This window comes from Myxine glutinosa, chromosome 14 (genome assembly GCF_964187855.1).
Source record: "Myxine glutinosa chromosome 14, kmMyxGlut1.1, whole genome shotgun sequence".
Classification (NCBI taxonomy): Eukaryota; Metazoa; Chordata; class Myxini; order Myxiniformes; family Myxinidae; genus Myxine; species Myxine glutinosa.
Genome location: NC_136274.1, coordinates 33,038,648 through 33,054,761, shown reverse-complemented (window position 1 = coordinate 33,054,761; position 16,114 = coordinate 33,038,648). Strand labels below are relative to the sequence as shown.

Sequence of the window (16,114 nt, the reverse complement as noted above, 5' to 3'; positions counted from 1 at the left end):
TTTTTTTCTTGACTTGGGTTTACTTTATTAACTCAGTATATCAATCTGGTGAGTTTCTTTTACACTTTCGTGATTTATTTGTTAAAAGAACCATGTCACTGATTGTCTGTCGCAGCAATAAGTCAACAACAGGATTATATCACAGGTGGCGTGGCAAAATGTACGGACAGGTGCATTTGACAATTGTTTTCACAGTCGGGTATACAAGGGTTGTTGCGTTCTGTATTAGTGGAAAACAACTGCTGCACGTCTTCAAAAGTTATTGCCGCTTCCTCAGGAGATGGTCCGTCCACTCGACAATGCTGTTTGTCATGGAGTGGTGGCTTTACGAAATTACGGCAGGAAAGAGCGTGCTATTGCTCGGCAGTATGGCATCACTCAAGGTCAGGTGTCAAAGATCCTGAAACGAATGGCTCAGAGGGGTGTCCCTACTCCAATACCGAGGCCAGGACGTCCCCGCAGAACCACAAGGAGGGATGATCGCCAGCTGCACCGGTTAGTCCGCAATGGCCATCCCAAGTCAGCTAATCGGCTTAGGGCTGAGTGGCAGCAACTGACAAATGTGCCTGTATCCAGAAGACTAGTCAACCAACGACTGGTTCAAGCAGGCTATCGTGCCAGGCGTCCCCTGAGAAAGCCACGCCTGACCAGACAACACCGCCAGCGCCGATTGCAGTGGCCCAGAGAGCACCGTCACTGGCAGCCAGGACACTGGAATCACGTGATCTTCAGTGACGAGTCTAGATTTCTGGTCTATCGTCAGGATGGCCGCGTCTGAGTGCGCAGACAAGTGCATGAAGCCTACAACAAAGGTTGTAAAGGTTGTATAGTGCCAAGAGTCCAAGCTGGAGGTGGTGGCGTGACCGTTTGGGCTGCTTTTCATGCAGGGGGCAAAACTGACCTGGTTGTTCTGAATGGAAACCTGAACCAGTTCAAGTACAGGGCCATTCTGGAAGAAACATTGCTTCCATTTCCTCGTGCAGCCTTTCGAGGAAACTGTCTTCCAAGATGACAATGCACGGCCTCATCGTGCTCGCATGATCCAACACTTTCTTGCTGACCGTGGTGTAGAGCATATGGAGTGGCCTGCCATGTCCCCGGATATGAATCCGATAGAGAACTTGTGGGCAGAATTAACGCGTCAAATCGACCACTTGGACCAGCAGCCGACCTCTGTGCGTGAATTGCAGCAGGCTATTGTCACTGCATGGCAAGCGATTCCTGTCCAAACCTTGGCAAATCTCGTGAACAGCATGCCTCAACGTGTACGTGCTCTCCTGAATGCTCGTGGGGGTTACACGAAGTACTGAACTGTAATTTTACTGTCCGTAATCCCAGTCGTAATTTAACTTTTGTTTTTGTTAAAAAGAATTTGGCTAATGTGCAAAACAAAGAGATACTTCTGGAAAACGTACAGAAGTTTAACACAGCACTCTCCATGAATTGAGTTCGATATCAGTTAACATCACTTTCAAGGATCAATTTATTTATTTCGAAATGTTAAATGTGGTTTTTGTTTCTTTTAAAGGTCACATTAACAAAATCTAGAATAATTTCAATATCATTCCAATGAACTTTTGCTTCTAAGACATCTTGAAAAGTAAGTTCACCCCCACAAAAAAAATATTCCATATTAAATGCTAAGTCTGTATATAGTTCAACGGAAGAACTTGGGACGTTGAACAACTTCCGTTGAACTTGAGGACGACTAAGAAGAAGACCTTTGTTGGTCGAAAAAAAAACCACCTTTAGAGGCCATTTTTCCCCGCAAGCGGGGGTTGGCCTTTTTCGGGGACCGTGGTTGTTGTTGTTTTTTGTCCCCTTTTTGAAGCAATGTTTTACGGCCGGATGCCCTTCCTGCCGCCAACCCTTTTTGTCGCCTTTTTACGACAAACAGGGAATTACCAGTGAACTGGTACTCAACTGGTACTTTGTTGACAACTGGTACTTGGTACCAGTGAACTGGTACTTTGTTGGTCGAAAGCTTGTCGAAAATTAAAGATCGACGTCCTGAAGCTACATCCGCATCTGATTTAATCTCCCGATTATTTATTTAATGCAAATGAGACGCCCTGCTCGTACTGTGGAGTTTCTACTATTTCTCACAGTTTTATATATGTATATATATATATATATATACATATATATATATATATATATATATATATATATATATATATATTATATATATCTATCTATCTATATATATATATATATATATATATATATATATATATATATATATATATATATCTATCTACTATATATATATATATATATATATATATATATATATATATATATATATATATATATATATATATATATATATATATATATATATATATATATATCTGTCTGTCTGTCTGTATATATATATATATATATATATAAAATAAAATAAAATAAATAAAATTTCGTCCTCTCCCTCCAGCCATCCACCTCCTGCCATTCCTGTCATCATTCCCCGCGTGAGTCTGTCTTTGTTTGTTTCTGTCCCTGGGTTAATTAAGCCTGTATAGATAAGCTAGCATTTCACTGTGTCACCTTTCCTCTTCTGTATTTTATTTTCTTATCCTTCATTCTTCCTTGATTTCTTTCAATTGTGTAAATAGTAAATAAATCATATTTGTATTTCTTACCCTTTGCCTTTCTTTCTTCTTTACATCCTTCGTCTTAGTCTTTTCCCCATTGAATATCTGTGGCGCGATTCAGCCAACGTTCAGGAATCGGGTTAGTCGGGGTAACTGTTCGGGCGCGGCGGCCATCCGCTCGGCAAACAACATCCTCGCCGCGGTCCCGTAACAATACATATATCAATATATATACATATATCAATATATATATCAATATATATATATATATATATATATATATATATATATATATATATATATATATAGATAGATAGATAGATAGATAGATAGATATATATATATATATATATAATTATGTGGTGTCAAAGAGCAACATGCTCATCAACAAACGCACGCTATGTTTGCCTGCAGGCAGACTGCTTATCTCCACTATTTGGTTCCACTTTTCCCCCATGTGTGGAAGGCAGACTTCCCATTTTGTGCCGAACTCGGCCCCGTTTCCTCAAAGGTGGCAGGTCATCACACAGGTTAAGGAAAGAGTAGAAAACCTTCGTGAAAAGATACATTACGCCAAATAATATATTTGGACTCTGAATGAAAATAAATTTTTGAAAATTTTCACAAGTATCACAGATAGGTCGTTCCAAAGTTCAAGCCATAAAGCGGTTTACCTGAATCCTCATCCTCCCAACCGTGGGCATGTCCCGTCTCGTTAAAAGTCTGTTACCACCTATGTGATGAATAATTTGTAAACATTGTCAATATGATTATCCACTTCAATTTGCTATGAGGAATGATCAGTACATGTGAAGCCTGAGTTTTAACAAGTCAGTGGCTGACATTTAAAAAATAACTGCCTCAACTGTAACATCACCTATTATAGAAAGACATCAATTCAAAATGAAGCAGTCGGAAGGAGGGAAGGAAATTCATTGTCGCTAAGGTTAGAACTTGCGATTGCAAAATGAAAAGTAGAATTCAAAACTGATCGGAGATCAGAGACAGCTTTGAATAATTGATATTTCGTATGTGAGCCATTACCAACATGCCTGATTGATTTGGTGATTAAATACTTCTTCAGCAGAATGACAAGAGGATCAACAGACAAAATAGGCTTAAGGGAGAATAGTGGGACAACAAGCAGGCGCACTTCAAGAAAAGGAGAGGAATTTGTAGGAGACGGATGAGAACAGGGTGTTGGAGTGTTGGGAGGGTGGGGTTGGTAAAGCTCAGCAGTACAAATGGGGAGACCACGACACGGACATGGTAATGGCCATCAGATTTGAGATCCCAAAGAGTCTAGTACGAGTACACTGAACAGATCAGGAAACACCAACAGCAGAGCCGTAGGCCAAGACAGAGCGAGACGGACAAACAATGAGCGTGGGGAAGAATGTGGGGGAGGAGAGGATGCACGGGGTGGACAAGATGGACACAGAAGGAAACTCAAGAGGGAAAACTCAAATAAAAGATCACTTCCCTTTGAAAATGCCATTAAAATATTCCAGAACTTCAGATGAACATCTTGTGATTCTTTGCTGTTGTAACGAGCCCATTCCCGATGATTATGAAATACTGTACTTGTTTAACAAACCTGCATAAATGCACAATACCACTTAAATATCTATATTTTATAATAAACACCAAGGGGTTTCCTTTTTGTGGACCGTCACCTTTGGCGAACCACTGTCTACACTCTCATCCTCATTGTGGTGACTCTTTTACCATCAGTGGTTTCAACCTCCCCACACTCCGCGACCCCTCAGAGTTGATCGGGGTAAGTTTATAGGGCATAGTGGACCAATTTTGCCTGGAGAATGCCACCGTATTGCTGAATCAAATATATAGATTTATCATTGTTGTTGCTCCGACTGTATAGTTGTCATCCTGCAAGGCATACATCCGGAAAACAGGTACCTTCATTTTTAGTTCATTTTTCTTTTACAGAAATATGACAAAATCTCTGTCAGCTCATCATGCAATTGCCGCTTGACATACCTGGATAACTCATTGGAAAAGCCTTGGTTGGGGTACTGACGTGGCCATACTTAGAAGTTTTACATTCACGGGTTTCAACTGCTAAACTGGTAAACTTGATTGGTTTTCACCTGTTACAACTGGGAAGCTCGTTTGGCACCTTTCTCAGGACTTTTTCCTTTTTCCCAGCAGTAGCTTCTGTCTGGCCACTCTCCTATAAAGCCTTGATTTGTGATGTGCTGCAGAGACTGTTGTTCTTCTGGCAGGTTCTAACATCTCAGAAAAGGAACTCTGTAGTTCTGTCAGAGGGGTCTTTGGGTTGTTGGTCACCTCCTTGACCAAGGCCCTTCTTGCTCAGTTTGGTCAGATGGCCAGCTCGAGGGAGAGTCTGGGTTGTTCCATATTCTTTCCATTTCCTAATGATGAAGCTCACTGTACTCTTGGCAACTTTCAACACTCTAGAAATTGTTTTATACACATCCCCAGATCTTTGCCTCCTCACAATTATAGCTCAAAGTTCTATGGACAGTTTCTTGGACATCATGGTAGAGTTTCTGCTCTGACATGCACTGCCAACTGTGGGACCTCGTATAGAAAAGTGTGTTTCTTTCTAAATCGTGTCCAATGAATTGATTTGGCCACAGGTGGACTCCAATCAAGTTGTTGAGACATCTTGAGGATGATCAAAGGAAATCGGATGTACCTGAGCTCAATTTGGAGTGGCATAGCAAAGGGGTTGAATACTTATTGACTCGAGACATTTCAGCTTTTCATTTTTAATTATTTTGTAAAAAATTCCAAAAAATTCCAAAAATCCACTTTGACATTACGAGGTATTATGTGTGGAGCAGTGACAAAAAATCTCAATTTAACCCATTTTAAATTCAGGCTGTAACAACAAAATATGAAACAAAGTGAAGGGGTGTGAATACTTTCTGAAGGCACTGTACTTCTGTGGTCAGACACTGGGAAAGGTGCATGCTCTGAAAGTTCTGGGCCTCTACATCAGCAATCACTAGTCTTGGGCCAGATCAAAGCTGGCTTCGAAAGTAGGCCACTGTCTCAGAATTATACGCATAGCCAAGTCCTTTCTCTGCAATCCCTTGTTGTCTGTTAACCCACCACAAGCTGCAGTCTCTCTCCCATTTATACCTCTGATCTTTACTAAAGCCACTGAGACCCCATCCACCTTTCACCTGCAACTCATCTCGTCTCATACTGTGTTGCATGCATGCATTCTAATCCACCTGTTACCTTTTCATCCACATTCTGTATGTTGACATTTTTCTCTGTTCTGTTCTTCCACAAATCTCAACACATGTATACTAAATAATTATAATAATTACAAACTCCAAATATACCCAAAGATTAAAAAGACATCACATTAGTAAAATTAATAAAATGTAAAAGAAAGATGGTCGATAAGCATTTACCTGGCCCTTGCTCTGACAGTGCACGCTCTCTCCTCAGTCCTGCAGCAGCCCCAGTACTATACACCAGAGGAGCAGAACGTGGTGGTGGTACAGAGTAGGCCCCACCCTCTGCAAGTGAATGTGACCTCAGATGGTTATCTAACCTTCCATCCCAGGTCTTGTAGCTTAGGCTTCCTTGTGGTAATATGCGCTGTGGCACAACCGGCGTGCCACGTGGCCGATGCACCGTTGGCCTCATGTAACTGAGGGTCACTTCAGTGCCGCTGTGCAACCAGGGCTTAGAGCGTTGAGGACGGGGCGGGGGAGTTGGCTGTATGGACAGTGCCTGATCTACAGAGCTGGGCGGCGGAGTCTCTGGGCTCGAGTTTAGGGAGAAGGCTCGCTGGATTCTAAATCTTGCACCAGGAGCTGGAGGAATGTCATACATCATATATGCTGGAAAACATGGGTGGGGACGAGCATGAATAGATCTTCATTCGTAAATAGCCAATTAACTAAACAACAAACAGGTGGTTCATCAAGCAAGTGAAGACAGCATCAGTATCCGTTACCGACCAAAAACTGCCAAACTCCAGAACGGCACTGAACTAGAATGGCACTCTGTAGAGCACATACCTCCGCCAAGCTGAACAGTCTACAGTTTGTATTCTACCGATAGGTTGGATCTGCATCCAGACCTGAACCAAAATCTAATCGACTTGCTCGTTTAACCGACCCAACTCATCCATGTAATTTTGTCCGAATCCATCTGTAACTTTGAGATATCATCCCATATACAGTAATCGTTTTTGGCCATATCCTATCTTTGCTGACAGAGGTAATACAATTCCTGAATACGGTAGCATACGGAGGTAGCATTTAACAGGATCCTCTCATCTCCACTCCCTGTCAAGGCTGGACAGGCCTCAAGGCAATGGGGCCAGTCTTGTTCCTAATCTCCATCAATGGTCTTTCCACTTCCCTGGAAAGTCTTGCCCTTTTTCTTTGCTGATGAGTCCAATCCCTACCTTATAATTTCTCATCCACCAGACTGGCAGGCAGCAGCCTCATCCCTCGTCGCAGACCTTGATAATATCAAGAGCTTGTCCAGCACTGGGAATATGTCTTTCAACCCTGACAAATCCCACGCACACACCCCCGTCTCTCTGAAAGGTCCATCTGGCAAACCCGGCAAGAACCTGCATTACTTCCGAAACAAACCACTTGAAGAGATTAAATCACTCAAACATTTGGGTCTCAACATCAGACATGATCTTTCTTGGACAGACCTTATTTCCAAGATGGCCTCCAAAGCCAGCCACCTACTGGGCAACCTTCATCGTACAATGCATTGCCTTGGCCAGTCTGAACGTTTGACAACCTACAAGGCCTTCATTCACAGCTTGATGGTGTACTGCTCTCCCCTTTGGGCTGGCGCCCCTGCTTCACACCTTGCCCTTCTTAATGCCATGGAAAGCAAGGCCCTCATAATCATCTCCCGTGGTAAAGATGAGTGTCTAGGCCTGTTAGTTTCACATCACAGGCAGGTTGCTGGCCTCTGTATTCTGCCCCCTCAATTTTTGGCCTTGCACCCTTTGCCCTATCTTGGCTCTGTCTCTCCCAGGTTTCTGTAGGGCACACATGGTCTGACAGTAGCCGTCTTCTAGTTAAACTCCCAAAATCCAGGCTCTCTACTCACCCCCACTCATTTGTTACTCTTTTATCTCACCTGTGGAACCAACTTCCCAAGTCTGTTGAGTCCCATTCTTCCCTCCATGGATACAAGACAGCTGTTCACCACTACCTCAGATCATAGCACATCCATACTCATGATCGCTTCTACCCAAATTGACTCCATTCACAAACACTTCTTTTTTCCAGGTTATTGTGATTGACATTCCAGGTTATCCATATGAATACAAGACAGTAGCCCAGACAAACGCATGGGCTTCAATTTTTCGATTTTGGATCATGGGGGCCTAAAGGAGTAAGGGGGGCGTGGGGGCCGACAGGAGCGGGGGCCGGGGAGTTTTACCCTTTGAAACTTCCGATCCCTACTCGTTCCTTTATTTACCAACCAATGGCTCTGAAACCAAACACAACCCTTCTACTCGATGGTCTGCAGCATCGCTCAGTCTTAGAATTTTAGATTTTGGATCAGGAGGGCTCACACGGGGGTTCCCCCAAAACAACCTCAAGAGATAACTAACTGTCAGCCCACTCGGGGCTATTTATTTCATTGAGTTTGTATGCAGCTTGGTTGCCCCCATGTCTTCTTTTCCCCTCCCCTTGATCTCACTGTCACTCTCACTCCTACTTCTACTCTGCTGTTGGTGTTTCCCCCTCTCCATTTTGTTCCCTTCCATGAGCCACCATTATGTATCCAAAAAAACGGTAGATCTACATGTGGACAACATGTCCTCAGCAACAGGCATAGATAGATAACTTTGATGTACTCCACATTCTAGGAATAAAATTAACTTATGGTCAAATTGAGCAACTTTGCCAAACTGCGCCTCAGGGTGCACGGGCGACATAGTCGGGCCTTAAGCTTTACAGTGTACCCTCGAAACCACATGCTCAACTAGCCAACACAACATGTGGTTAAGGCCACCCTGGAAAGCAAGTCCAAGCCATGGCCTGAGGTATGCTGCAAAGCCTGAGAGAAATTTTGTGACTGCCATCTTCAAACACAATTTGCTGTGCATGCAGATGCCACACAGAATCTGTACATTATTCACTTGTTACCTCCACCACCAAAGGTGGATGAAGGTTATGTTTCACCCCTGTCTGTCTGTCTGTTTGTTAATTGCAAAGTCCAAGATTTTTCAAGTATATTGGTCGGTTGCGTTTGTTACTTGGCAAAAAAACACAAAAAAAAAACATTTGACAAGTATGTTGATCGCTCCGGTTTGTGTGTTTGTCTGTCCGCTCACTTATACTTGCCTACAGGTCACAATTTTAAACCAATCTTCACAAAACTTCACCAAACGGTAGCGTTTGTGGTCTGACAAAATCCTATATATTTTTGAGGCCAAAAGGTCAACATAGGCCAAAGGTTAACCACTTTTTTTCAAATTTCTAAAATCCACAATTTTCATCCGATTGACTTGAAATTTGAATAAGATTTTCATATCAGCTAACTGAATTCAACCACCAACTATTTTTAAGATCAGCGTAGGCCAAAAGGTCAACATAGGCCAAAGGTCAACAACAATTTCAAATTTCTAAAATCCTCAATTTTCATCCGATTCACTTGAAATTTGAATGGGATTTACATATCAACGAACTTAATTCAACCACCAACTATTTTTTGATCAACATAGGTCACAAGGTCAACATAGGCCAAAGGTCAACCATGTTTTTCATATCTCTAAAATCCTCAATTTTCATCTGTTTTAATTGAAATTTGAAAAGGATTTTCATCTCAGCTTACTGAAACCAACCACCAGCTATTTTTGAGGTCAACATAGGCCAAAAGGTCAACATAGGCCGAATTTCTAAAATCCTCAATTTTCATCCGATTGACTTGAAAATTGAATAGGATAAACATATCAGTAAACTGAATTCAACCACTAACTATTTTTGAGATCAGCATAGGCCAAAGGTCAACAACAATTTCTAAAATCCTCAATTTTCATCCGATTCACTTGAAATTTGAATGGGATTTACATATCAGCTAACTGAATTCAACCACTAACTATTTTTTTGATCAACATAGGTCACAAGGTCATAGGCCAAAGGTCAACCACGTTTTTCAAATTTTTAAAATCCTCAATTTTTATCCGATCGACTTGAAATTTGGAAAGGATTTACATATCGGCTAACTGAATTCAACCACCAACTATTTCTGAGATCAGCGTCGGCAAAAAGGTCAACATAGACTAAAGGTCAACCACTTTTTTTTAATTTCTAAAATCCTCAATTTTCATCCGATTGACTTGAAATTTGAAAAGAATTGACATATCGGCAAACTGAATTCAACCACCAACTATTATTGAGATCAGCATAGGCCAAAAGGTCAACACAGGCCAAAGGTAAACAATTTCTAATTTCTAAAATCACCATTTTTCATCCGATTGACTTGAAAATTGAGCAGCATTTGTATAATGAGTCAATAAATTGGAAAACCAACTATTTTTGAGGTCAAAAGGTTAAAGGTCAACTCAAGGTCAAACTTCTAAATTATCAATTTTCATCTGAAAAAATATCAATTTTCATCCGATTGACTTGAAAATTTAACAGTATTAGTATGGTGCCTCACTGAATTGGGAAACCAACTATTTTAAGGACAAAAGGTCAAAGGTCAACTCAAGGTCAAACTTTTAAAATCATCAATTTTCATTTGATTGGCTTGAAAATTAAACAGCAATTACATAGTGTACCGCTGATTTGTGAAACCAACTATTTAAGGGCAAAGGGTCAAAAGTCAACTCAAGGTCAAAAGGTCAAACTTGAATTTGATTTTTTAACCATCAATTTGCATCTGAAAAATCATCAATTTTAATCCGATTGACCCGAGCTTTGATTTAGAGCGTCAATTTTAATCTTAATGAAATGGACAATTTTATGTAACCATGACAATTTTTTGGGGGGAAAGGGGTGGATTTTGCAAGTATCGTGCTCTGCATGATGTCTCCTTCTTTGTTTGTTTCTTTGTCTGTCTGTGAACAAGATATCTTAAAAAGTTGTGGACGGATTCGGACGAATTGTGGCAGAGAGGTAGTGTATGTGACACGGACGAAATGATTAGATTTTGGTAATGATCCGGATTTGGATCTGGCTAGTAGAATTTTTTAAGTGATTCTTCACCATTGGGAGATAGAGCCAAAAACGATAAATAACACGATATCTCAAAAAGTTGTGGACAGATTTGGATGAAACCTGGTGGACAGGTTGGGTGTGTGACAAGGACGAATCAATTGGATTTTGTTTAAGGTCTGAATATGGATTCGGATATGACAATTGTTAAAAATATCTTAAGTGATTCTTCACCATTGGGAGATAGGGCCAAAAATGATATATAGCAGGATATCTCAAAAAGTTGTGGATGGATTTGGACAAAGCTTGGTGGAGAGGTTGTGTGTGTGACAAGGAAGAATCGATTCAATTTTGGTGAAGATCTGGATCTAGAAAGAAGAATTTAAGTGATTCTTCACCATTAAGAGATAGGGCCAAAAACTATATATAGCAGGATGTCTCAAAAAGTTATGAACGAGTTATGACAAAACTAGGTGCATAAATTGGTTAGGTGACAAGAACAAGCTGATTAGATTTTGGTTCAGGTCTGGATCCAGATACGACCTATCAGCAGGGTACAACACGTAAACTGTTCACCTAGCGGAGGTATGCACTCTACTGAGTACCGTTCTAGCTATAATTGCATTAAACAACATTGTTCCAATTCTCTGCAGCCTCTTCACTCTCTGCAAAAAAAAAAAAAAAACACCTTTAGAGGCCATTTTTCTCTGCAAACCTGGACAATATCACAAACTGGTCAAACAAGTGGAACATGTCTTTCAATCCTTTCAGAATCATTGGAATCTCCCACCCAAAACCTTGATCTTTTCTACCCCTGTTAAAACATCCCAAATCCACCTCTTTCAATCCCCAACTTCTTTCCTGAAATTCCTCGTAGTGAAATTCCTAGTAGTATTCATTTGCTTTGAACCGTGTACCTCTGCCTCCTCCCCAGCTCTCCCCCTTCAACAGATCTACCGACGTCTTTGTTCTCTACTGTTGTTGTGCTTGTGTGCTTCCCTCTCCCTCCCCTTCTTGTCTCCTGCTCCCTTCATTGTATGTTTTATTGTTTTATGTCTCTGTGCATGTTTTCATGTTCAATGTGTTAGCTCTTACACGACCATCGATTCTGTATACAAAAAAAACAAAAAAAAAACAAAGGCTAATGAACCAACAAACCTTTTTTCAATTTCATTTTTTTTCTAGTTTGGCTAAAAATTCCTTGGTAATTGTGCTTTATGTAACATTTATAACTGAAGTCATGATCGTGAAAACAAAATAATACTCACAGGTAAAGGGACGGGTTCCTCTATGCTCGTGGAGTGAATTTGGCGAAGGTGGCATCGTAGTGGCTGGTACAGCACCAGAGCGAGGATAAAAGTAGAGGCCACCCCCTGATGCCCTGCGTGGTTGTGAAACCTGGCACGCCAGTACTGACACACTTGAAGGCCAGTTAACCAGTGGTGGCTCAATGGGTGAGGGGGTTGATGCAATAAGCGGAGAGGGAGAGATGGGGGATGCAGGAATGGTAATTGGCTCTGGTGGTGTCCTGCGCTTGAGTGATGACCTGTGGTGGAGTTATATTGGGGTTTCAAATGAGGGGAAGGAAGGAAAAAGAAAACATTTGCGTTTAAAACAGAAGGGCGATAGATAGTAAGAGAACTCCAAGTTATATCATGACTAGGGGAAAAGCCTGTTTCCATTGTACACAGTCATACACATTACCTCAGACGCCATCTTCAAAACAACAACTATAAGTAGAGTTCATAGAGCACAATACCCCCGTGGAATGTCACTTCCGTTTTAATAAAACAATAACTTTAACAATCAGTTTTAAAATCCGAAAGTGTAGTGCTGTTGAAATAGGCCTGAAGCAGTCCTGAATACCACCCTTATACACCACCCCACTGAGCATTGAAGTACTGCAAAAATAGGCATTATTGGAAGTATTATGACCAGTGATTTGTGACCTAAAGTCCTTAAGTATATAATTCAATTTAAATAAAATAATTGGAGAAGTTGTATCAAGAAATTATTTATGGATTTTACCGCCTTTTTCCAGTGTATATTACACCACCCTCTCTAACACGTTACATTAGTTATTCGTGCCTGTTATTGTGTCCATTATGACTCCCTTAAAAACAGTACGTTTCCTGTTTGGAATGATTTTCAATTTTGACTACCAGATGCAGACAGAGTGAAAATATTATCTCACTCCTCTCTGCGCATGTGAGGTCGGGACAAATTCAGAGCAAGAGTGGGGTAAAACGACAAAGTTGTCTTCCTATTCATGTTCAAAAGAAAGCATTCAATCTTACTATAATTCACCAAATATCCGTCCGTCCGTTCAAAGGTACCGCAAAAACGGCTCCACCGTTCGCAACGATATTTTGGGTGGGTATTCCTGGTAAAATTTCCTGGGAGTTAAATAGGCTATATTGTTTTTCCAATTTTTCCAAGTTTTCCAATTTCCCAGTTTTTCCAAACACGATGGAATAATATTTACTGATATGAACAGTGATGTGGCTTTTATTGCCTGAGTTCTACAAATTAAAAAAAAAACCGATTCAATATTGCCTGAGTTCTACTGAAATTCTACAAATACTGTTTAGATTTTGATGACAATTACGAACCTGCCGCGAATGCGGAAGTGGACAGATGACGGCAATGCACGGGTTTGATAATATCCAAATACAACCGTCATTCAATCGTAATGTTAAATTGTTAAACGTTAATCGTGTAAATCATTAAACGTTAATCGTGTAAATCGTTTTGTTAAAGTATCAATTGATGATTGGAATTGAGTGAATACAATTACGATTTTGAATTCGTAATTGTGTTCACCCAACCGTACGGAACTTCACATCAGGATTTAAATATTTGTTTATGTCACGAATGTTGTTAAAAGTTTATTTTTTATATTAATGTTATTTAATTTGTGATTGGAGATATGTTGTTTGGAATGAAAAAAGAGATATCGAGTTCAAGTGAATGACGAAATGCCGTGATGGTTTCTACTTTCTAAACGTGAATTCGCGGATCGCCATATGCAGATTCGCCATTGACTGGGTATGGAACAAACGTACCCGTTTGTTTTTCATGGAAGTCCTTCACGAACTTGCTGTCCATGTCTGAAGTGCGACTGAATGTGCTACAGGAATGTGGAATTTATTGGTTTCATGCTTTAGCATTCGCCGTTTCTGCATTGTCTGTTTGCTTCTGGCCTCCCACCCGTGCGTAACACGGGTACCTCACTAGTTTAAATAATTTGTTCCTCAATCATAAGACTGATAAGACATATGGATGGATGGACAGACATGAACAAATTGCTTAACCCTGCTTTTGGCTTCACGTGAACGGGGTAATAACAACAAACATTGGAAAAATTATTCATCTCTATTATACCCACACACGAAAAAAAGCGCGAGATATTGTAATCGGCTACGTCTGTCTGTTTAGTCCATCCATTCGTCACACTATCTCTGAAACGGTTGTGCAGAAAATCACCAAACTTGGAAGTTATGATCACTACATGGAAATAAGTTGCGGGAGATGGATCATTTTGACCCCACCGACAAATGATCACACAAATGCAATTATAGACAGGTTTTTAAACATTTTTTAAACAAAACGTTGTATATATGCAATCACCATTGGGGGACTCATGTGATATGGAACGATTTTTTTAAATTTGACCCCCAGTTCATGCCCCAGTCGGTGGGGACTTGGGTCACAGGGGTTAAAATAGAAGATTTTTTTTTTGTTTGAAAATTTGATTAACTGAAAAAAAAACATTTTTACCGAAACGTTTTTAACTGAAAATTTGCGTCATTCCTGGTGGGACTGTTTGCAATTTTTCAACTTTGCTTTTGCTGGGAAGCCTCGGGATTTCCGATGGCACTCCATAGAATTTGCTCTGATGTGGATTATATACATAAATAAAAACCCTTGAGCTGTATTTTCTTCTGCTGCCAACACATTTTCCTTTGTACTTTGATTATAAAATTACATTTTCCTTTGTACTTTGATTACACTAATAATTATTAGTCCCCTGCCGGTTTCATCGGAGGGAAACACCAACTGAGGGTATTTTGGCTGAGGGTCAAAATATATGGAGATGGAAAAGAATGAGGGGTACAGGAGGATGTAGGGGGAAGACAAGATGGCCAGAGAAGCAAACTCTCAGGAAGGAAAAACTGGAAATTTGGGGGTGTGGGCTGGGGTGCTATAACCGGGGTAGAAAATACAATGGTTTGGATGGGGGATGATCTGAGATGGTGGTGAAGAGCTGTTTTGAAGACCTGGAGGGAAGAATGAGATTGAAAAGAATGTGGAAGTTGGTTTTACAGATGTGGGGGAGGGGTGGAGGGAGTGAGGAAGAGGAACAAATAAGTAGAGGAGAGCAGGTGATTTTGGATTTTGGGAATTTCACCAGAAGGCGGTTGCTGCATTGGCTTGGCTTCAACGCAGGAGATTCCAATGACCTTGAAGGACTTTTCCATGGCATCAAGCTGAGCAAGGTATGAGACAAGGACACAAGCCCAAAGGGGAGAGCCGTATTCCACCAATCAGCAGATGAAGGGTAGGTAGATAAGACTTCAGGTGTGCCACAAAAGGACTTAGTACAATATAGGATGCCCATTCTGTGGCTGGCTTTGGAGGCCAACTTAGAAATGTGTTTTGCCAAAGACAGAACATGGCTGATAGGGAGACTGAGGAGTTTGAGTGATTTATTTTCTCACCAGGATTGTTAAGAAAATAGTTTGGAGGGGAGGTTTGCCATATGGACCTTTCGGAGAGAGAGTAAGATTTGTCAGGATTGAAAGACATATTCCACGTGTTTGACTTGTGATTTCATCCAGGTCTGCAGAGAGTGAAGAGGTTGCTGCCTGCCGATCTGATGGGTGAGCTATGGAGCGACAGAGGGTGGAGTCATCAGCAAAAAGATAGAGAGGATTTTCCAGAGTCGGAGAGATCATTAATGAAGATAAGAATAGGATTGCGGTGGAACATTGCCTTGGGGCACTCCAGCTGTGACACGGAGTGGAGAAGAAAGGATTCGGCTGAATGCCATACATTGGCTTTGAGAGTAGAGGAAGTCAGTAACCCAAGAGTGAAGTTAACCTTGGATGCCATAGGCAGATAGTTTGAAGAGCAGGGCTAAGTATCAAAAGACTGTATCAAAAGCAGGAGATATGTCCAGAGAGATGGTCCTGATCTCATGTCTGACATTGAGGGCCTCCATCCATTGTTGGGAGAGTAGAAGCAGCATGTGCATGGTGGAGTGACCTGGTCTGAAACCAAATTTGGTGATCCGAGATGAGGTTGTGGAGAAAAGGAAGTGTTTCATGTCAACTGTGATGATGGATTCCATGACCTTGCTGATGA

The 16,114-nt window shown here is 41.0% G+C and overlaps 1 protein-coding gene across 7 annotated transcripts in view; it reads right to left on the bottom strand.

The window, feature by feature from the left end:
- LOC137439602 (GRB2-associated-binding protein 1) overlaps window positions 1-16,114 on the bottom strand; it is a 106,245-nt gene that overhangs the window by 50,149 nt on the left and 39,982 nt on the right. For all 7 annotated transcript variants that reach the window (XR_010986956.2, XR_013621342.1, XR_013621343.1 and 4 more), the window contains exons 5-6: window positions 12,016-12,293; window positions 6,008-6,442 (exon numbers count right to left, since the gene is read on the bottom strand). Coding sequence is in view for 4 of the 7 variants with exons in the window: in XM_068135513.2 (XP_067991614.2) it covers window positions 6,008-6,442; window positions 12,016-12,293 (713 nt within the window). In the remaining 3 variants the exon portion in view is untranslated. The remainder of the gene's footprint in view (window positions 1-6,007; window positions 6,443-12,015; window positions 12,294-16,114) is intronic.